General features: G+C 48.4%; 1 protein-coding gene across 1 annotated transcript in view; it reads right to left on the bottom strand.

The window, feature by feature from the left end:
• Nucleotides 1-651: 651 nt before the first annotated feature.
• LOC123752513 (uncharacterized) overlaps nt 652-22903 on the bottom strand; it is a 72545-nt gene continuing 50293 nt past the window's right edge. Inside the window, exons 3-6 of the mRNA XM_069325011.1 lie at nt 7156-7827; nt 6601-6747; nt 1989-2240; nt 652-1881 (exon numbers count right to left, since the gene is read on the bottom strand). Of these exons, the coding sequence (XP_069181112.1) occupies nt 1369-1881; nt 1989-2240; nt 6601-6747; nt 7156-7827 (1584 nt within the window). The 3' untranslated portion in view covers nt 652-1368. The remainder of the gene's footprint in view (nt 1882-1988; nt 2241-6600; nt 6748-7155; nt 7828-22903) is intronic.

The following is a 22903-nucleotide window of genomic DNA, read 5'->3' as shown; positions in this document are numbered from 1 at the left end:
GAAGACTATTTCTATACATAACCATAGCAACTATACCTTGGGCGACCAGCTAGATGTCTTGGGGAGAGGTAAGATGTTTGACCTCTCCCAGCTGCTCCCGTATTCACACTGATTTTTTCCTTGTCTCGTCTCCCCCAGACAGAACATTGTATCCTTCCGCCTAGTCAAAGTTCTACCCAGTTACTAGCAAGGTTTAAGTTATAACAATTAACCTCTGTTGTACTTAATTGATCCAGACTGGTTGAATTATTTTACTGAATTAAATTACAAACATCTAACGGCAGAGCTGTTCCCGATCACAAAAATGGTTATTAAAACTTTGAGAAATAGTAGACCTGTCAACCCCTGATGACCTATGACCGCCGGTCACTCCGCTTTAAAAGTTAGATCTGATTCGTGACGTCACTGATGGTGACTTAAACTCAATAATTAGAATACTCTTGATATTGTATCCAGTACTATTATACAATACAATTTTAATGCAAAATGAATAAAGGCTAATTTCTCTAAATTACTGAATACTATAGGATGATTTATTATACGCAGCTATGAACAAAGCGTTGGTTATTTCCACCGCGAATTCCCCTGGGGGTCAGGTCACCATGCGGCTCAGCTTCCCATTCTCTTTTGTCGATAAACCACTCTGGATAATTCTTACAACAGCCTAGTTTGTTACATCACAACACACCATGGACCAGTATGGTAATATCACAACACACCATGGTCCAGTATGGTAATATCACAACACACCTGAGTGATAGTGAGGTGATGGTGATATAGCAGTGATGGTGAGGTAGTGGTGCTGTAGCAGTGATATATCAGTCAATGTAAGGAGGAAATATATCAGTGTGAGGTGATAATGCAGTGAAAGAGAAATGATGTTGGTGTAGCAGTGAGAGTGTTATGTGATAGTGAGCTATTGGTGATAAAACAGTGACAATAGCTGTCATATAGTGACACCAACAATTTGTTACTCAACATGATCAGCATATGACCCCAAGTGTGGGGCCTGAGGTGATGGTGATATAGAAGTGATAGTGAAGCCATAGTGAAACAGCAATCATAGGTGACCTTACTGAAAAGATATAGCATTGATGGTGATACAGCCATGATTGTCAGGTATATGAGTTAAATACCATAGTGAAGTTATGATGACATAGTGATATAGGTATGTCCTTAAATTACATTTTCATCAAAACCCACAGTCCATGGTGATGGTTGAAGTACAGTGAACTAGAATGGCAGCACAACACCACAGTAGTGATGGTGGTGGTACAGTGAACTAGAGTGGCAACACAACCACACAGTGGTGATGGTACAGTGAACTATAGTGGCAGCTCAACACCATAGTAGTGATGGTACAGTGAACTAGAGTGGCAGCACAACACCACAGTCCACCACAGTCACCTCCGTAATGTCACTGTGGTTGACTGCTGCCCTCACCACATCCAGGCCGCTCACTACATCACCGAAGACACGTGACCACTGGTAACCACCCTGGCGGTCCCTGGTGGTGATGGTGAACTGGGCACTCCTGGGACCCCCTGGCCCATACCAGGCAAACACAGCGCCTGCCCGGAGTGACTCCCGGTACTGCCCCTGGAAGTTAGGCAGCAGTGGGGTTTCTTCCTCACCATCATTACTCTTGTAGTCTCCGCCGGCCACCCACTCCTCCGGCTGACCTTTGTTCCCCACCTGCAACAGTTTAGTGTTGTGATAGGTGTGGCCCCGCTGGCCCGTACACAACAACACAAACTGTCTGGCCAGAGGAGTGTCAGGGGTCAGCCGGATGGTGACCCGCCCTCTTGTTGACCCTGCCCACCCGAGGTCAAGGAACGCCAGGGTGCAGGAGGGGTCCAGCATGCCCACAACCTCACTCTCCTGCAGAAAATGAAATAATTCATGCTGATAACTGTATAACAAAATGTTATCATATTAATTATCAAAACTCAGTAAGTCAGTAAGAATAGTGGGTGTAATAAAGTAACCTGGAGGGTGTAGGCGTGGGCGGGCATGGGCTGACGCAGGAGTGGGTGGAGGTACAGCTGTCCGTCTTGTAGAGTTATCCTGGCGGAGCGGCAGCCATCTTGGTCTTCCTGGACGGCCATCACCCGGCCAGCCTCCACCAGCCTCTTGACGGCCAACACCCGGCCAGCCTCCATCAGCCTCTTGACGGCCAACACCCATCCAGCTTCCACCAGACTCTTGACGGGCTCCCTCATCCTGCGGAGGTCCTCAACCTGTGGACAGTGTCAGCCCCATTATCACCTGTGGGCAGTGTCAGCCCCATTATCACCTGTGGTCAGTGTCAGTCCCATTATCACCTGTGGTCAGTGTCAGCCCCTCCATTATCACTTGTGGTCAGTGTCAGCCCCATTATCACTTGTGGTCAGTGTCAGCCCCATTATCACCTGTGGACAGTGTCAGCCCCATTATCACCTGTGGTCAGTGTCAGCCCCATTATCACCTGAGGTCAGTGTCAGCCCCATTATGCTGGACCTGCACCTCCAGCCCCCTCCCTTCTACTGGCAGGGCATGATTGCTGGACCTGTAGCTCCAGTCCCCCTCTACTGGCAGGGGGTTGGTGCTGGAATGGTAGCTCCAGCCCCCCTCTACTGGCAGGGGGGTTGGTGTTGGACCTGTAGCTCCAGCCTCCCTCTACTGGCAGGGAGTTGATGCTGGACCTGTAGCTCCAGCCCCCTATACTGGCAGGGGGTTGGTGCTGGACCTGTAACTCCAGCACCCCTCTACTGGCAGGGGGTTGGTGCTGGACCTGTAGCTCCAGCACCCCTCTACTAGCAGGGTATTGGTGCTGATCCTGTAGCTCCAGCCCCCCCCCCCTCTACTGGCAGGGGGATTGGTGCTGGACCTGTAGCTCCATCTCTCCTCTACTGGCAGGAGGTTGGTTCTAGACCTGTAGCTCCAGCCCCCCTCTACTAGCAGGGGGTTGGTGCAGGACCTGTAGCTCCAGCACCCCTCTACTGGAAGGGGGGTTGGTGCTGGAACTGTAGCTCCAGCCCCCCTCTACTGGCAGGGCGTTGGTGCTGGACCTGTAGCTCATGCCCCCCCCTTTTACTGGCAGGGGGGGTTTGCACTGGACCTGTAGCTCCAGCGCCCCTCTACTGGCAGGAGGTTGGTGCTGGACCTGTAGCTCATGCCCCCCCCCCTTTACTGGCAGGGGGGGTTTGCACTGGACCTGTAGCTCCAGCGCCCCTCTACTGGCAGGAGGTTGGTGCTGGACCTGTAGCTCATGCCCCCCCCCTTTACTGGCAGGGGGGGTTTGCGCTGGACCTGTAGCTCCAGCCCCCCTCTACTGGCAGGGGGTTGGTGCTGGACCTGTAGCTCCAGCTACCCTCTACTAGCAGGGGGTTGGTGCTGATCCTGTAGGTCCAGTCCCCCTCTACTGGCAGAGGGATTGGTGCAGGACCTGTAGCTCCAGCCCCCTTCTACTGGCAGGGGGTTGGTGCTGGACCTGTAGCTCCAGCCCCCTCTACTGGCAGGGGGTTGGTTTTGGAGCATTTGCTCCAGCCCCCCTCTACTGGCAGGGGGTTAGTGCTGCTCCTGTAGCTCCAGCCCCCCCTCTACTGGCATAGGGTTGGTATGGACCTGGAGCTCCAGCCCCCCCCTCTACTGACAGGGGGTTGGTGCTGCACATGTAGCTCCATCCCAACTCTACTGGCAGGGGGGTTGGTGCTGGTCCTGTAACTCCAGCCCCCCCCCCCCTCTCTACTGGCAGGGGGTTGGTGCTGGACCTGTAGCTCCAGGCCCCCTCTACTGGCAGGGGGTTGGTGCTGGACCTGTAGCTCCAGGCCCCCTCTACTGGCAGGGGGTTGGTGCTGGACCTATAGTTCCAGCCCTCTCTACTGGCAGGGGGGTTGGTGCTGGACCTGTAGCTCCATCCCTCCTCTACTGGCAGGGGGTTGGTGCTGGTCCTGTAGCTCCAGCCAGCCTCTACTGGCAGGGGGTTGGTGCTGGACCTGTAGCTCCAGCCCCCCCCCTTCTACTGGCAGGGGGGGTTTGTGGTGGACCTGTAGCTCAAGCCCCCCTCTACTGGCACAGGGGTTGGTGCTGGACCTGTAGCTCCAACCCCCCTCTACTGGCAGGGGGTTAGTGTTGGACCATTAGCTCCAGCCCCTCTCTACTGGCAGGGGGTTAGTGTTGGACCATTAGCTCCAGCCCCTCTCTACTGGCAGGGGGTTGGTGCTGGACCTGTAGCTCCAGCTCCACCCCTCTACTGGCAGGGGGTTGGTGCTGGACCTGTAGCTCCAACCCACCTCTACTGGCAGGGAGGGGGGGTTGGTGTTGGATTTGTAGCTCCAGCTCCCCTCTACTGGCCGAGGGTTGGTGCTGGACCTGTAGCTCCAGCCCCTCCCCCCCCCTCTACTGGCAGTGGGGTTGGTGCAGGACCTGTAGCTCTAGATACCCTCTACTGGCATGGGAGGTTGGTGCTGGACCTGTAGCTCCAGCCCCCCTCTACTGGCAGGGGGTTGGTGCTAGACCTGTACCTACTTGATGCCTGCTTGATGGGGTTCTGGGAGTTCTTCTACTCCCCAAGCCTGGCCCAAGGCCAGGCTCGGCTTCTGAGAGTTTGGTCCACCAGGCTGTTGCTTGGAGTGGCCTACAGGGCCACATACCCACCACAGCCCGGCTGATACGGAACTTCTCTTAGAAAAGAGTCCAGTTTTCTCTTGAAGATGTCCAAGGTTGTTTCGGCAATATTTCTTATAGTCACTGGGAGGACGTTGAACAACCGCGGATCTCTGATGTTTATACAGTGCTCTCTGATTGTGCCTATGGCACCTCTGTTCTTCACTGGTTCAAACTTGCATTTTCTTCCATATCGTTCACTCCAGTACGTTGTTATTTTACTGTGTAGATTTGGGACCTGGCCCTCCAGTATTTTCCATGTGTATATTATTTGGTATCTCTCTTGTCTCCTTTCTAAAGAGTACATTTGGAGAGCTTTGAGACGATCCCAATAATTTAGGTGTTTTATCTCGTCTATGCGTGCCATATATGTTCTCTGTATTCCCTCTATTTCAGCAATCTCTCCTGCTCTAAAGGCGGAAGTGAGTACTGAACAGTACTCGAGACGGAACAACACAAGTGACTTTGAAGATTACAACCATTGTGATGGGATCCCTGGATTTGAAAGTTCTCATAATCCATCCTATCATTTTTCTGGCTGACGAGATATTTGCTTGGTTATGCTCCCCTAAACATTAGATCGTCGGACGTCATTATTCCCAAATCCTTGACATGCTGATTTTCTACTATGGGATGATTCGATTGTGTTTTGTACCCTGTATTATGTTTCAGATCCTCGTTTTTGCCATACCTGAGTACCTGAAATATATCACTGTTAAACATCATGTTATTTTCTGCTGCCCAATCGAAAACTTTGTTGACATCTGCTTGTAGTTTTTCAATGTCTTCAGCAGAGGTAATTTTCATGCTGATTTTTGTGTCATCTGCAATGGACGACACGAAGCTGTGACGTGTATTTTTGTCTATATCAGATATGAGAATAAGGAACAGTAGCAGTGCAAGGACTGTACCTTGAGGTACAGAGCTTTTAACATCGTTTGGACTCAATTTTATCTGATTGACTGTTACTCTTTGTGCTCTTTTCGACAGGAAATTGAGTATCTAGCGTCCTACTTTTCCAGTTATTCCCATTGACCTCATTTTGTGAGCTATCACCCCATGGTCACATTTGTCGAACGCCTTTGCAAAGTCTGTGTATACAACGTCTGCATTTTGCTTTTCTTCTAGGGCTTCTATGATTTTGTCATAGTGGTTGAGTAACTGCGACAGACAGGATCTTCACGCTCTAAATCCATGTTGTCCTGGATTGTGCAATTCATTGTTTTCCATAAAATTAGAAATTTGATTCCTAATCACTCTTTCAAGCTAGTGATTCCTAATCACTCTAGCTCCAGCCCCCGTCTACTGGCAAAGGGTTGGTACTGGACCAGTAACTCCAGCATCCCTCTACTGGCAGGGGGGGGGGGGGGGGGTTGGTGCCAGACCTGTAGCTCCGGCCCCCCCCCCCTCCACTACTGGCAGGGGGTTGGTGCAGAACCTGTAGGTCCAGCCCCCCTCTATTGGCAGGGGGGTTGGTGCTGGACCAGTAACTCCAGCCTCCCTCTCCTGGCAGGGAGGGGGGGGGGTGGCTTGGTGCTGGCCTTGTTTGGGAGTTTGATGGCAGTTTCAAGTTTTCAGTGTCTTTATACCCGGCAGTGGTCTGTTTTGGTTCGCTGTCTTCCTGGATACTTTCCCGGTAGGTTGGTGGAATGTCACTTGCTCTCTGCGCCTCTGTGAGGGGAGCCAGGATCCCGGGTTCAATAGAGGATCACGGGTTCAATCACCTTGCAGGACAGAAATGGTTCACATGTTTCCTTTCACCTGTTGCCTCATGAGGTTCACCTACCAGTAAATATTTATCCAGGAGTTAGGCAACTTTTGTGGATTGTATGTTAAGGAAAGTCAATAGTTGACCTTAGGGAGTCTTAATAAACCTAAGAACAGGCTTCCTCTCCTCAAAACGCAACTCAATATCTTGTGATATGACCTATGAGAGAAAATAAAAAAACTTACTGTTAATTGCTTCTGGTGAATCTCTCTAATGATTTGCTGAACTTTATGCATGATGTTGGAGGCTGAGTCTCCCAGGTGTACGGGGTCAGCTGTGGCACCTGTCTCTGTGGTCATCATCTCCAGGGCCTCCCTGATGGTCTCCTGCACCTGTCATTACCAACACAAACATTAATAATGGAACAGGACTATAATGAAGCATCAGGCTCTCAGTAAAGTAACTGGACTATAATGAAGCATCAGGCTCTGAGTAAAGTAACTGGACTACAATGAAGCATCAAGCTTTGAGTAAAGTAAATGGACTATAATGAAGCATTAGGCTCTGAGTAAAGTAACTAAAAAATATAAGTAATGTTGTTTCCCTACACTGACCACAGTGTAGAGAAACACCAAGATGACAGTTGACTTTATTAATAAAACTGTTTCAAGTGTTAGAGCAAAAAGTTTGTTATATATAAAGTCTGCTCTCATCTTGATGTGTGTCCATGTCAAAAGTGTTTATATAGAGGCAATACTACACTCAGTTGGGTGAGAACAATGTGACCTTCAGCAACGTACCTTCACTGAGGTGTGGACAGTCTTGACATCTGGGAAGAGTTCCTGGCACTTCTCCAGCCAATCTTTTATTTTTGTGCTGCACTCATCAGCTGTGTCTATGGTTGTGTCAACCTCCTGTGGGGTGTTGACTGTGTCGAGGCTCCCTAACATGGCCTGCAGCTGAGTCTTCCCTTCCTCTCCTTGTGTTGTCATATCCACCACACTGGTATCCTCCAGTTCCAAGAGCTTCATTGCTGACTTGTTCTGCTCTACCAGAGCATAGAGTCTGTCCTGGAGCTGGAGGTGGTGAGTCTTCCAGTCCCCCAGCTGCCCCCGGTACTCCCCCAGCTGGAACAGTACCTCTTCACAGCTAGTAATGAGGCTACTAATGCTGCTCTTCTGCTCCTGCAACATGGAACGTAACTTCTTTTTTGCGGGTACAGTTTTCTCTTGTGTTTGCTGGATATTTTTGAGTTTCCTAACAAAAGCCTCCACAGCATAGCTAATTGGGAACTGAGTAGCGGATATGGCAGTGTGCTGGGCATGGCAGCTGGGGCAGGTCAGCTGACCATTCTTGATAGCATTGTCAATACACTGGGAGCAGAATGTGTGGCCGCACGGCAGTGTGCGAGGCCGTAGTTGATTGTCATCATAATCGTTATAACACATTGAACATTTCTCTGGCTTGTTATCCTGTGGAAAAGAATATTTGGTTAAGCTAGATGTATTTACAACAAAAAAGTAATATTACAGTACAGTGGTACCTCGCATAACGAATTTAATCCATTCCATGTTCGTCATGTGAAACGGACGTCATACAAAACGAGTGTCCTCCATGTAACCACTGTGATGCACTGTGTTTATTGTGAGATTCCCCCAGTGTGCATGACATCAAATGTTCCCAAAGACATCCTTTTTCTTTGTAAAAGGATAAATTACCTTCCCTGAACATGTCTATGTAAATATAATTAGCAAATTCCACTTACTTTGGCTGTGAGGACGTGGACAATGTGCGCTGTGATGTCATCAGGGGCTAGTCGTCCGTGTGTGTGAAGCTCCCAGACACGGTCGCACAGGCCATTCAAGCACTGCATGTTGCCACAAATATATTTTCAAATATTTTTTATATGTATTTCCAATGCGGTTTTATTTGTTTTTTTATCGTATATGATGCATATTTGTGACCTTTACAATATGTATACAGTAGAATGTTCATAATTTTCCATGGTAACTGTCACATGTGTCAGTAATGTGTCCACAATAAATGTTTATTTTCATAATATTATGTGGTAAAAATTCACTAATATTACAATATGTACAGTTTCACATACTATTTACACAGGAACACACTGTATTACACACTCAGTACTTTGGAGGTGCGTAATAGTCAACGAAGTAGTCCATGGTACACAGCACGACTTTGCTCTCGTTGCACCAGCTACAGCTAGATTTTCGTTTCCTGTTTCATCGTTCTGTGTGCTTGCACGTAACGCACTCGCGTGCACCCTTGGCTTTAGTACTTGTAGGTGGTATGTATCCTAGCTTGTAAAGCATAAGGTAGTATTGAAACGATTATAGGAAAAGCTCAATTTGTAAGGTAATCTTGAAAAGATCGCTTTTTAAGGTCCCACACAGGAAGAGATTCAGCTAGCCTCAAAGAGTGTAAGTCAGTCAGGAAGAGATTCAGGTATTCTTGAAAAATATCTATGGACAACACCACCATGGAAGCTGCTAACACTGTTCATCTATGCTACTTGTATCAGATGCATCATCACTGAATGCAGACAACAATTCATCTATGTATCTATATAAATTGGAGATGGCAAGGGTGGGGCTCAGAGCTACAACTGGATACGCTCACTGTATCATCCTCATAGGTGCTGTATCACTTGCATCCATCCATTGTGTTAAGTCCTTATTGCGCCTAGCTTCACCAATGTTATGACCCTTATGTTCTTCAAACAATAGGGTCTGAATTTCACCGACTGAGCGCAGACTTTCAACACCGTGTTGGACAGGTGTTTGAGAGCCAGAGGCGCGTGTGCCACAAATGGTTGCTCACACAGTACTAACCCAGCCAGCAGCCCTAGTCTTTCATATTCGTTATAGCAAAAGGTTCGTTCAGTGTTTGTTGGGTAGGCTACTCCATTATGATAATCTTTCTTTGTTTCAAATGTGTTCCATTTGTTTGTATTTGTCACTTACGTCTCAATAATGGAGCAGCCTACCCGACAAACACTGAACAAACCTTTATGGCATTTGTCCATTTTTCAAATTGTTTCAACAGTTCTTTTATTTTTTTTTATTTAAGAAACATGGAGCAGCCGACCTGTAGACCACCGAACGAACCTTTTTGACATTTGTTCTGGTTTTCAAAATTCTTCATTTTTTTATTATTTACGTTTTTTATGTAAGAAACATGGAGCAGCCTACCTGCCGACCACCAAACAAACCTTTTGCTATAAGACAAAGGAAAAATAAATATAGAACACATTTGAAGAAAGGACAATGTCATAATGGTTCAGTGTATGTAAGGTAGTAGGCTTCTCCATTATTGAGACGTAAATGACAAATACAAAACAAATGGAACACATTTGAAACAAAGAAAGATTGTTAGAATGGAACAGCCTACCTGCCGAACACCGAACAAACCTTTCTGACATTTGTTGTGTATCAGAAATTTCATTTTTTTTCTACAAAAACGTCAATGCTTTGCAACATCTCTGCAGTCACCCCTTTATATCCCATCATCATTAGCATCTTTAAACAAAAACAACATAATTTATGGGCACCGTCGGAGGCGTCTGAGAATGTGCAAGAAGCAGCGCGACCCTACCATGTGGTGTTGACGTTACTCAAATGAGCATTCGTCATACGGGACGATTTGACGCCGATCAGGCCGTTCGTTACCCAAAATGTTCGTCTTTTGGGGCGATCATTATGCGAGGTACCACTGTACTTTATTTACTAATACAAATTATGTAATATTTACATACATTCTTTGTATTAGCTATTCTAGAGTTAATATTAGAGTTAGATAATATTACTGAAAGATTAACATATCCACAGCAAGGTCAATATTTTTTATAAACATATCCCAGAGTATGGGATAATATTTTTTGGTAACATTTGCAGCAGCAGGGTTGCTTGTAAGTCATACCCAAGAGTATGACTAACAAAACCCGTCCTTACTTTCCTATGAATAATGGAAGGAAACGTATGTATCATATATGATAATTGGGGAAGGGTCAAGTACTCTTAGTCTAAGTTGGACTATAAGTGCACTGTGGGTTAAATCTTTACACATGGGCTTTGTTGAACAACTCCGGAATATTCTACACTTATTAACTATGGGAACACACGATTACATTACTGGATTGTTAAGATTGAGTTATACTCTTCACCAAACATATACATGATGGATGAATTGACTATTGATCCCACACAAATCTGGGCTTAGTCATTATTTTACTGTACACTCTCTTGGTAATATACAAATGTAGCATGGATTTTTACAATATAAGGTCTCTACACTTAATCACTTTACTAACGAGGACCAAGGTTGATGGAGTTTAAACCACGTGTTACAGTACTCCTTATAGTGGGTGAATGAGCCCAAAATAACACAAGACACACATTCCTGAAATTCCTATCCCTAAACTAACAAAAAAAAAAACACTAGTACAGTTAATGCACTTATCATTACTGTAGAAGACCACCCCAAGCATCGCACCGACGTCTACTGGACACTGGAGTATTCGCCACCTGAATGGACAACTTGCTGCCGCGCTCCACTCTGTGTGCACTCGCTTGGTTCCAATAATGCTTCACACAAAACTCATATCCCAAAATTGGTCATTTGTATATCTTATAGAGTTCCAGACTGTTTTCAACATTTAACACTGCTGTTTCTATATATATTTTCAACCAGTGAATGTCTTAAATAAGTGTTTCCTATACTATTCCATTGCTTTGGGGAGGATATATAATTATTAATAATAATAATTTTCCTTTCTAAGTCACTGTGCTCCGCATGTGCAGAACTGACTATTGTACTGGCAGACATCATAAATTCATGATTGTCCTGCCCTTCAAGAAGACCTGAACAAAATAAGTGTATCAGCACCACTTGGCAAATGGAATTTAATGTGAACAAATGCCATGTTATGGAATGTGGAATAGAACATAGACCCCACACAACCTATAAATTATATAATTACCTAAGTGTAGTTACAGGATGAGAGCTATGCTCATGATGTCCCGTCTTCCAAGCACTCTGTCATATAATGCTTGGAAATTACTGACGCTTTTGGCCTCCACCACCTTCTCACCTAACTTGTTCCAACCGTCTACCCTACTTGTTTGCGAAAGTGAATTTTCTTATTCACTTCTAAAAAATTTAATTTTCTTCGGCACCTTTGTTTAGTTTAAATCTATGACCTCTTGTTTTTGAAGTTCCAGGTCTCAGGAATTTTTGCCTATCAATTTTATCAATTCCCGTTACTATTTTGTACGTAGTGATCATATCACCTCTTTTTCTTCTATCTTTTAGTTTTGGAATATTTAACTCTTTAACTGCGCAACGTGCCTGCAGGCCCACGCTTGGGGTGCGCTGAACACCTCCGGTTATTTGTATTTTTCACGTTCGATTTAAAAGTGGCGCACGGTGATGTGGGTATGGAATGAATGGCTGGGGGCCCCAGTGATTGTCCGCCATCTTGAAAAAAATTTCCAGCATGCCTCGCGGCCGTGGGGAGCCCCAGTTTCCAAGCAGCAACCATGCCTGACACATCGTCAACCAGCTCCCGCTCCACGGTGACCCGCAGTCATGGAAAACGACTCTGAGGAAGAGATTCGTGATATTTTGTACGACGATGGTGCTATGGATGATGACCTGGACTATGATCCAGAGAAAGATCTGACACAGAGGTCTGATACGAGTGAGGGAGAGACGCAAGTGGATGATGTGGAAAGCGTGTACGATACACGCTCCTCGCCAGGCCTGTCTCGTCGCCCTAGGTCAACACCCTTATCCTCACTACCATTATGTATGTCCCCAGACGCTAGTTTATTCAGTGACAGTAGACGTGACGAATCTTTCTCGGGCTTCAGTGACATTGACTCCGATACGAGTAGTGTGGACGACCCGAGTACTAGGTGGTACCAGGCGAGGCTTTGCTGCCTCAGCAACACGTCGAGGCAGGTGACAGCGTGTCTCGCAGCAAGACGACAGTGGGGCCCTCAACATCAGGTGTTCGTGGTAGGCCTACGGTACAAAAATCTGCCTAAGCGCCAAGCATACCCTCACGCAGCTCCAGCAGCAGACGACGTAGCCGTGGTTTTGGTGCTCGTGGTGGTGTTGGCCGTGGTGTTGACGCCAACACCAAACTCCCTGGTGTACTTGTGTGGGAGGATTACACTACATTTGTCCCTCAAATACCAACGTTTGATAATACCGATGTTGGTGTTAAAGCTTTATTTCCATATACCGATGATGATATGGCGGACATGGAATATTTCCAGGCATATTTTGACAATGTCTTCATGAGGCATCTTGTGACCAAGACAAACATGTACGCCCACACCCTCATAGACGGCAGCATATTACCTGCCTCATGCCTCACGTGATGGAAGGATACGACAATCGACAAGATGTACGTGTTTCTGGCACTATGCATGATGATGAAACACTCTGAGAAAGCTGTCGTCCAGGACTATTGGAACAAAGACAGCCTTGTTCCATCACCCATCTTCAACCGGTATATTACACGGGATAGGTTCCACTTGCTTCTCAGGTGCCTGCATTTTGAGAACAATGCAAATGAGGTCAGACACGACAGACTGTGGAAGGTACGCAAGGTATTCAGCGACCTGCGAGGGAAGTTCAGGGATTATTTTGTACCTGGACAGAATGTCGTTATCGACGAGTCGCTTGTACTGTTCAATGGCAGACTGGCATTCAAGCATTATATCCCTTCCAAGCAGCACCGTTTTGGACTGAAGTTTTTCGTGCTGTGCGACTGTGAGACTGGCATCGTCCTGGACATGATCTTGTATTCTGGTACAGACGTCGACATACCAGCTACAGATGAACACGGGTTTTCTGGCAGTGTCGTAAAAACCCTGATGGAACCGTTGCTGAACAGGGGGCATATACTGTTCACAGACAACTATTACACTACCCCCCCCCCCTGTTGACCAGATACCTCCTTGCCCACAACACCAGCATATGCGGCACTGTGAAGATCCTCAGGAAGGAAATGCCAGTGTTCGGTATAGGTATATCCGTGGGCAAGTGCCAGCTGTGCAAGTGTGACAATATGCTGTCAGTGCGGTGGAAGGACAGATGCGAAGTGAATATACTGACGACAATTTACACCGGTGCCATGTTGGACAGTGGGAAGGTCCATTTTCAGACGCGCAACCCCATGTATAAGCCAGACTGTGTCATAGACTGTAACGTGAACATGCGCCTCGTCGATAAATGTGACATGATTCTTGGTGGTGTGGAATGCGTGCGCGGGTCTGTAAAGTGGACGAAATGTTCTTCTTCCACCTCATGGATGTTGCAGTGCTCAACTGCTTCAATATGTACCTGGTGAAGTCCGGCAGGAAACCGTCTATACGTACCTTCAGTGCCAGCGTTGTGTCACAGCTGCTGGTAAAGTATGGCAGGGAGGGCTCCATAGTACTGCGCGGGGTGCAAGCAACAATGCCACACGCAGCGACAGATATACTGCGGGGTAATGAGAACTTCGGGGTACACATGCTGGAGTATATGCCAGGCACAGCATCACGGGAGAAGGATAAATGTGCGTGCATATTATGCAGGAACACTACACGCAGATCACAAAAGCGAAGATGCATCACACCCTTCAAGAAGACCTGGACAAAATAAGTACATGGAGCGCCACTTGGCAAATGGAATTTAATGTTAATAAATGCCATGTTATGGAATGTGGAATAGAACATAGACCCCACACAACCTATATATTATGTGAGAAATCTTTAAAGAGTTCTGATAAAGAAAGAGATCTAGGGGTGGTTCTAGATAAATACATGGATGGCGATATACTAAAGAAATTGTTCACGACTTTTGTTAGGCCAAAGCTAGAATATGCAGCAGTTGTGTGGTGCCCATATCTTAAGAAGCACATCAACAAACTGGAAAAGGTGCAAAGACATGCTACTAAGTGGCTCCCAGAACTGAAGGGCAAGAGCTACGAGGAGAGGTTAGAGGCATTAAATATGCCGAAACTAGAAGACAGAAGAAAAAGAGGCGATATGATCACTACATACAAAATAGTAACAGGAATTGATAAAATCTATAGGGAAGATTTCTTGAGACCTGGAACGTTAAGAACAAGAGGTCATAGATATAAACTAGCTAAACACAGATGCCGAAGAAATATAAGAAAATTCACTTTCGCAAACAGAGTGGTAGACGGTTGGAACAAGTTAGGGGAGAAGGTGGTGGAGGCCAAGACTGTCAGTAGTTTCAAAGCGTTATATGACAAAGAGTGCTGGGAAGACGGGACACCACGAGCGTAGGTCTCATCCTGTAACTACACTTAGGTAATTACACTCAGGTAATTACTTTCTTAGTATGTTAAGATAAGCATCTTATTGCTTCTTAATTACCTGATGCGTGGAGTGCAAGGTGCCACTCTGATATGCTGTTTCGCAGCATATCACACACTCGGGGAGTACTGAGTGTGTATACAGTATCCACTCGATTTAACGGCCTATATGGGGCCTGTATATACCCTGGTCGTTATTTCCGGTGCTCCGGTATTTCCGAAGTTTAATGTCGGTAATTTTTCAAGCAACATTCAGGTAAGATATATTTTATACAGACAGCCACTGGGTCCACCACTCTAGTGCCTTCTACCCTGTGACGTCACAGATTCACGACACATTGTTTTGATTTGTCATGAGGCTGGAGTATTCATTCCGTTACTTTGTTGGACATATCGGCACAATCAAAGAACATCCGTGCACCATGTCGGCTCTAAATGCACTCGTTGTGTCAGTGATGGCTGACTGGTGGGTGGATGGGCAGGCAGACAGGGATGGAGAGGCTGAAATGTAGGCAGGCAGGGAGAGGCTGGGAGGTAGGCAGGGAGGGAGAGGCAAGGAGGAAGGCAGATGCTGGGTGGTAGGCAGGGAGGGACAGGCAAGGAGGGAGGGAGGCAGGCAGGCAGAGCTTGGGAGGGAGGCAGGTAGGCAGAGCTTGGGAGGCAGGCAGGCAGAGCTTGGGAGGGAGGCAGGCAGGCAAGAGGCAGGCAAGCAGGCAGGAAGAGGCTGGGTGGTAGGCATGGAGGGAGGGAGGCAGGCAGGCAGGCAGGAAGAGGCTGGGTGGTAGGCATGGAGGGAGGGAGGCAGGCAGGAAGAGGCTGGGTGGTAGGCATGGAGGGAGGGAGGCAGGCAGGAAGAGGCTGGGTGGTAGGCATGGAGGGAGGGAGGCAGGCAGGCAGGCAGAAGCTGAGTGGTAAGCGGGGAGGGAGGGAGGCAGCTGGGTGGTAGGCAGGGAGGGAGCAGCAAGGAGGGAGGCAGGCAGGCAGAGGCTGGGTGGTAGGTAGGGAGTGGATGGAGATGGATGGAGGGATGGAGGGATGGATTGATGGAGGGAGGGAGAGAGGGATGGCGCTATGATTGTTGAGGTGAAGCAGAGAGAGCGTGTGTATGGGAAGTTTGGGGGGAGGGGAGGGTGTCGTTGGTGGGGGAAGGGACCAGCTCGCAACCAGATGTTTAGATGGAAGGAAGGAGGGAGGAAGGGATGGAGGGGAGGGAAGGAGGGAGAGATGGAGGGAGGGAGGGAGCTGGGAAGGAGGGAGGGATGGAAGGAGGGAGGGAGGGAGGAAGAGATGGAGGGAGTGAAGGACAGAGGAAGGGATGGAGGGGAGTGATGGAGGGAAGGAGGGAGGGAAGGAGGGAGGGAAGGAGGGAGGGAAGGAGGGAGGGAAGGAGGGAGGGAAGGAGGGAGGGAAGGAGGGAGGGAAGGAGGGAGGGAAGGAGGGAGGGAAGGATGGAGGAAGGAAAGGAGGGATGAAGGGAGTGATGGAGGTAAGAAGAGAGGGAGGGAGGGATGGAGCAATGGGTGTTGAGGTGAAGCAGAGAGAGCGTGTATGGGAAGTATAGGGAGGGGGGCGGGTGTGTGTGTGTCGGTGGTGGGGAAGGGAAGAGATAAGCCTAACACTTGACCCAGTTAACCAGATGTTTGGATGGAAGGAAGGAATAAGGGAGGGAGGGATGGAGGGGAGGGAGAGATGGAGGTAAGGAGGGAGGGAGGGATGGATGGAGAGAGGGAGGGATGGAGAGAGGGATGGAGGGAGGGAGGGAGGGATGGAGCGAGGGAGGGATGGAGGGAGGCATGGAGGGGAGGGAGAAATGGAGGGAGGGAGGAAGGGATGGAGGGAGGGAAGGAGGAAGGGATGGAGAAAGGGAAGGAGGGAGGGAGGAAGGGAAGGAAGGACAAAGGGATGGAGTTGAGGGACGGTTGGATGGAGAAAGGGAGCTGGGAAGGAGGGATGGAGGAGGGAGGGAGGGATGGTTACCTGGTTGATACCTGGTTGATGGGGTTCTGGGAGTTCTTCTACTCCCCAAGCCCGGCCCGAGGCCAGGCTCGACTTGTGAGAGTTTGGTCCACCAGGCTGTTGCTTGGAGCGGCCCGCAGGCCCACATACCCACCACAGCCCGGTTGGTCCGGCACTCCTTCGAGGAATAAATCTAGTTTCCTCTTGAAAATGTCCACGGTTGTTCCGGCAATATTTCTTATGCTTGCTGGGAGGACGTTGAACAACCGCGGACCTCTGATGTTTATACAGTGTTCTCTGATTGTGCCTATGGCACCTCTGCTCTTCATTGGTTTTATTCTACATTTTCTTCCATGTCGTTCACTCCAGTACGTTGTTATTTTACTGTGTAGATTTGGTACTTGGCCCTCCAGTATCTTCCAGGTGTATATTATTTGATATCTCTCTCGTCTTCTTTCTAGTGAGTACATTTGGAGGGCTTTGAGACGATCCCAATAATTTAGGTGGTTTATTTGCGTCTAAGCGTGCCGTATATGTTCTCTGTATTCCCTCTATTTCAGCAATCTCTCCTGCTTTGAAGGGGGAAGTGAGTACTGAGCAGTACTCAAGACAGGACAACACAAGTGCCTTGAAGAGTACAACCATTGTGATGGGATCCCTGGATTTGAAAGTTCTCGTAATCCATCCTATCATTTTTCTGGCTGTCGCAATATTTGCTTGGTTATGCTCCTTAAACGTTAGGTCGTCAGACATTATTATTATTCCCAAATCCTTTACATGCTGTTTTCCTACTATGGGTACATTTGATTGTGTTTTGTACTCTGTATTATGTTTAAGGTCCTCATTTTTACCGTACCTGAGTACCTGGAATTTATCACTGTTAAACATCATGTTATTTTCTGATGCCCAGTCGAAAACTTTATTAATATCAGCTTGAAGTTTTTCAATGTCCTCAGCCGAGGTAATTTTCATACTGATTTTTGTGTCATCTGCAAAGGATGATACGAAGCTGTGACTTGCATTTTTGTCTATATCTGATATGAGAATAAGGAAAAGCAGTGGTGCAAGGACTGTACCCTGAGGTACAGAGCTTTTCACTGCACTTGGACTAGATTTTATATGGTTGACAGTTACTCGCTGAGTCCTGTTTGACAGAAAACTGAGTATCCAGCGTCCTACTTTACCGGTTATTCCCATTGACTTCATTTTGTGTGCTATCACGCCATGGTCACATTTATCGAAGGCCTTTGCGAAGTCCGTGTATATCACATCAGCATTCTGTTTCTCTTCTAATGCCTCAGTGACTTTGTCGTAGTGCTCAAGTAGCTGTGAGAGGCACGATCTTCCCGCTCGAAATCCATGTTGGCCTGGGTTATGAAGGTCATTGGTCTCCATGAAATTGGTGACCTGACTCCTAATCACTCTCTCAAATACTTTTATGATGTGCGATGTTAGTGCAACTGGTCTATAATTTTTTGCCAATGCTTTGCTCCCTCCCTTGTGTAGAGGGGCTATGTCTGCTAATTTTTTTTTTTTGTCCCCTAACTCCCCTTGCCACTTCGGGGGGGTATAGGGTTTTTATGTAGCTTCGGAGCCCGATCCCCCCAGCCACAGGGCATGGCGAGACGGACCCCTAAGCATACCTAATACCCTAACACACACCAACTAAAATAAACATATATGGCAGATCTCATCACACCCACAAGAGTTAAGATGATACTAATAATACATAATAATAACCTGAAAATAAACAAAAATATTAATGGAAAATTCTTTTGTATTTGGTTTTTTCTATATGGGACACAGCACACATAGGTAGGGGTGCACAGTATAACATGTAAAAAGAACAAACAAACGCTGAAGGCCAAAGCAGCAGGCTGCCCAATCGGCAGGGATGATGATTTGACGTCGGCATACATGGAAAACTAGACACAGTGGATGCTCCTAACTCGGCCCCGGAGTGGGAGGGTTATCATGTATGCGCATGGGGTCCCTCCGGACGCCGCCTTATCTACTCGCGGGCTCTGCCAGGTCATCCACCCTCTTGTGAGACGCCATTAGGAGAAGTGGTACTCCAGATGACGAAACTGCTTAGATAGTTGGCTACCAGCTGACTTGGCTGCGGTTTACCTAAGCGTGACTATAGTTACCCTTATGCACCCTGTGCACAGTGACCCCGGGGCTAGGGGGGCCTGCCCCTTGACGTGGCCTTGGACCATATTCTGTATATCGAATATGTCCAGGTCAGGGCCTTCACGGAGCAAATCTCGAGATCGCTCTTGGTGAGACCCATACCTTGTAGACCACGCGCACTCTCCTTGCACCATCCACCTCTCCAATTAAGGGTTATTGAGGAGGCGGATACTGTAGGCTTACCGGTATACTCCCGGACCTTCTGCAGGATCTCGGGGGTGCCGTATTTGTCGCACTTGCTCTGATGTGGACGGGAGAGTGGGAAGTTATCAGCTGAGACCTGGGTGTCTAATATGAAGGCCTCATCACCTTTGCAAGCTATAATATCTGGCTTGCAGAAGGTCCCTCCGTCTGGTATACGGACCTCACGCTCCACCTCAAAGCCTCTTTGCCGCAATCGGCCAGCTACGAACCGGGTGATGTCGTCGTGACGTTTCACCCGAGCCCCGTGTGTCTTATGGCAGGCCTGGGATATGTGGCCCAGGGTTCCTGGTTTCCGACAAGCGTCACAGAGACCAGAAGCCTCGGGTCTACCCCTGGCCGCCCTAGACGGCGTGGCTACAGCGTTTGCCCTAATTTGGACGGCGTGGGCAAAATCTCCCCCGCTTAGCAAACGGGTGCCGGACGCAACCCACTTGTGACAGGATGGGACCTCACAAGAGGAAGCGAGGCCGGCGCCGTCGACCATGCTGTACAGTTTTGCCCTCCATCTTCTAGCGCACTCGGTCGTCCTGCTGGATGGCGTTCCAGCGGCCGTGGCCGGGTCTACCCACCGGCGCATTCTCGCTTGGAATGCGGGTAGGAGAGCCGCTGCCACCACCACTGGGTCCGCTGATCCGGTCAGCGCCCCGAGCCGCTTGTTCTTTTGTAGCCGGATCGATGTGGCAAAGTCGGGTATCCCTAGTCCACCGTCCTTGACGTCGGCGTGGATAAAGGCGTTGGGGGTGTCATGGGGCAGCCGCAGCCAGCCACGAGTGGCGTGTCGCAGCCGCCGGTCCAACCTCGCCAACTCCGTTTTAGCCACGTGTCCGAGGACAAGGCGGTGGTTCATTTTGGGGATTAGGTGGTGCTTTAGTAGGTATAACCTCTGTTGGGGTTTGAGCGGCGCCTTGGTGATGTTGGTCAGGCCGTCCTCAAACAGGGAACCATAGGATAAGCGTCTGCCCCCGGCTCCGATCAGTATCCCTAAGTACTTGTACTCGTCCGCCACACTCATAGTACCGATTGCATCGTCTCCGACATAATATGCCTTCCTGGTGGGGACATGCCATGTCTTCCGATGCGCATCAATCGCTATGCTCAGCGTCCGGCATTTTGCGGCGTTTACTTTGAGACCAGAGCCGCGCAGCGTGCGGCAAATACTGGTTATGAGTGTCTGTAGTCCGGCAGCCGTTTCCGCTGCCACAACCAGGTCGTCGGCGAACGCCAGCGCTGATACCTTTTCGCCGCCCAGACCATCCCCTAGCCCCAGGTCTTTAGCCCTGGTAATTGCCTCGTCAATTATCAGGTTGAAAAGAAATGGAGACAGGGGGTCACCCTGTTTCACCCCCCTAGTGATCAGGATGTCCTTCGACTTCTCACCTTGGCTGGTTATAATGGTTGAGGACCTGTCATAGCCCGACATGATATAAGTCCGTAAAGGCTTCGGGATGCCTTTACGTTTCATGGCCCGGTGAATGGCCGGATGGGAGACGCTATCGAAAGCCTTCTCCATATCCAGAAACGCCAGGTGCGTGTTGTGTTTAAGCGCACGAGCCTCAGCAAGGAGGGCATCCAGGATCACCAGGTTTTCAGGGCATCCGTCAACGGGGATGAATGCCTTCTGCCGCCTGTCGATCCTGACTGCCTCAGAGAGTCTGCTGCTCAGAATCTTATGGAACAGCCTTACTATCGTTGATGACATCGTTATGGGGCGATAATGGGAAGGAGAGTCTGGGTTAGGTTTTTTAGGTATAAGCACCGTTTTGTTCTTGCGAAACGGATGTGGCAGGGACTCGTTTACCAACCACAGATTAAACAGTTTTGCGAACACTCTGATTGGTATAGCTTTAAGTAAACGTATAGTGATACCGTCTGGGCCAGGAGCAGCACTGCTACTTGCCTTGAGAGCAACAAGGATTTCCTCTGGTGTTATTGGGTTCCCTAGTTGCTGATTAACTGGATCACGGTCGCGAATTGGGCGGCGGTCCGGCGATGTGGGTCTAGAGAATAGCGTTTCCCAGAATGGAAAGAGACGGGCTGGTTCCACCTCCGTGGGGGTAACCTTCCAGTCTCCGGAAAGGACGCGCGCAGCAGCTTTTGAACGATCCTTCTCGTACAGGCTCTGACACAGAACATACTGTGCCCTTCGTTCCCTCTTACGTCCAATCGGAGGTTGGGTTGGATCGGCACGGTTTGTTGGGGGGGGTCTCTGCCGACGCGCAGGGCGGGGGCGCAGTGCGTGGTCACCAGATCTTTTGGCTGTAGTAACCACCCGAGCATGGCGCTCGAGGATCCTATCCACGTTATGGCCGTTACCACTGACCAGGTCAGTGATTGCCTCGTCGAGGAGTTCCTCCCCCCATCCGGTTTCCTGGCCCCTGGGTGCGATAGCTGCAAGGAATTCGACCATAGTTTCCTTCCAAGCAGCTTCCAGGGGGGTCCCGTCAGGGGGGGGCATGTCGGGATCAGCTCCGTCGGGGGCGCCCACCGCCGCCCTAACGTTACCTCTCCGTCCATGGTTCCTCAACGGGCTAGGCTGTTCGTCCTCCCTGTCTGAGTTAGACAGTGATGACTCTGAGCCCTCGCCCTCCGCTCGGTTTCTGTACTCCGCCACCAACTCTCTGTACTCGGGTCTCTTCCTTTGGCTCTTAATGGACTCAAGAGTTCGCGAAGGAAAGCGCTGTTGCAGCCGCTGGTTCATACCTTCCCGGCCGGCCTGGGGTCTACCCTCCAGCCTTACCTCTTCCATTGCCAGGAGGCGTTTCTCCTCATCGGTCCACCTTGCTTTGGGCCTACCCGCTCTACTCGCGGCCTCTTCAAGTTCTTGATGATATTGAACCTTGTGCATGCGACTTACGTGAACGCGCATAGCTCTATAGTCACGAAAGGATCTGCCACAATTAGGACAGTCTGGCGACCGGTCATTCATAGCCGGATCGTCATGTGCATCTGGTATCTCACATAGCCGGATCGTCAAGTGCATCTGGTATCTCCCCCGTGTCCAAGCTCTTCCTCCACACTATACTGAGTGCCTGTGCTACCGGCACTTTGCATTTCTTTATAAATATTGAATTCCATGAGTCTGGACCTGGGGCCGAGTGCATGGGCATGTTTTCAATTTCTTTTTCAAAATTTAGTGCGCTCGTGTTTATATCAGTTATATTTACCGGGGTTTGAATATCCCACATAAAGAAATTGTCTGGATCTTCCACCTTCATGTTGTTTATTGGAGTGCTAAACATGTCCTCATACTGCTTTTTTAGGATTTCACTAATTTCTTTGTCATCCTCCGTGTATGAACCTTCACTTGTACGAATAGGTCCAATACTGGCAGTGGTTTTTGCTTTTGATTTCGCATATGAGAAGAAATATTTTGGATTTTTCTTTATTTCCTGAATTGCTTTCTGTTCTAACTGCCTTTCTTCAGTTTCATATGAGTGTTTCAATTTCCGCTCGATTTCTTCAATCTCCCTATTTAAATTATTCCTTCTTTGACGGGAAATTCGTGTCTGCATAAGCAGTTCCGTTATTTTTTTCCTGCGTTTAGTGTCGTCTGCGTTCTCTTTCTACGTTAGATCTCTTTCTGGCTTTCCTCAAAGGAACATGTTTCAGACAGACTTGATACGCTTCTGAAGTAAGTTTTTCTATTCCTTCTGTAGGACTTGTATTATTTAGAACAGTTCCCCATGGAATGTTTGTAAGTTCCCTGTTTATTATCTCCCAGTCTATCCTTTTATTATTAAAATTGAATTTACTGAATAGCCCCTCTCGCTTTATCAACGTTTTAGGTCTATTCTGAGTATTGATGGTCGTTTGCACTTCAATGAGTTTGTGATCTG

Source organism: Procambarus clarkii, chromosome 15 (genome assembly GCF_040958095.1).
Source record: "Procambarus clarkii isolate CNS0578487 chromosome 15, FALCON_Pclarkii_2.0, whole genome shotgun sequence".
Taxonomy (NCBI): Eukaryota; Metazoa; Arthropoda; class Malacostraca; order Decapoda; family Cambaridae; genus Procambarus; species Procambarus clarkii.
This window is presented reverse-complemented; position numbering and strand designations above follow the sequence as displayed.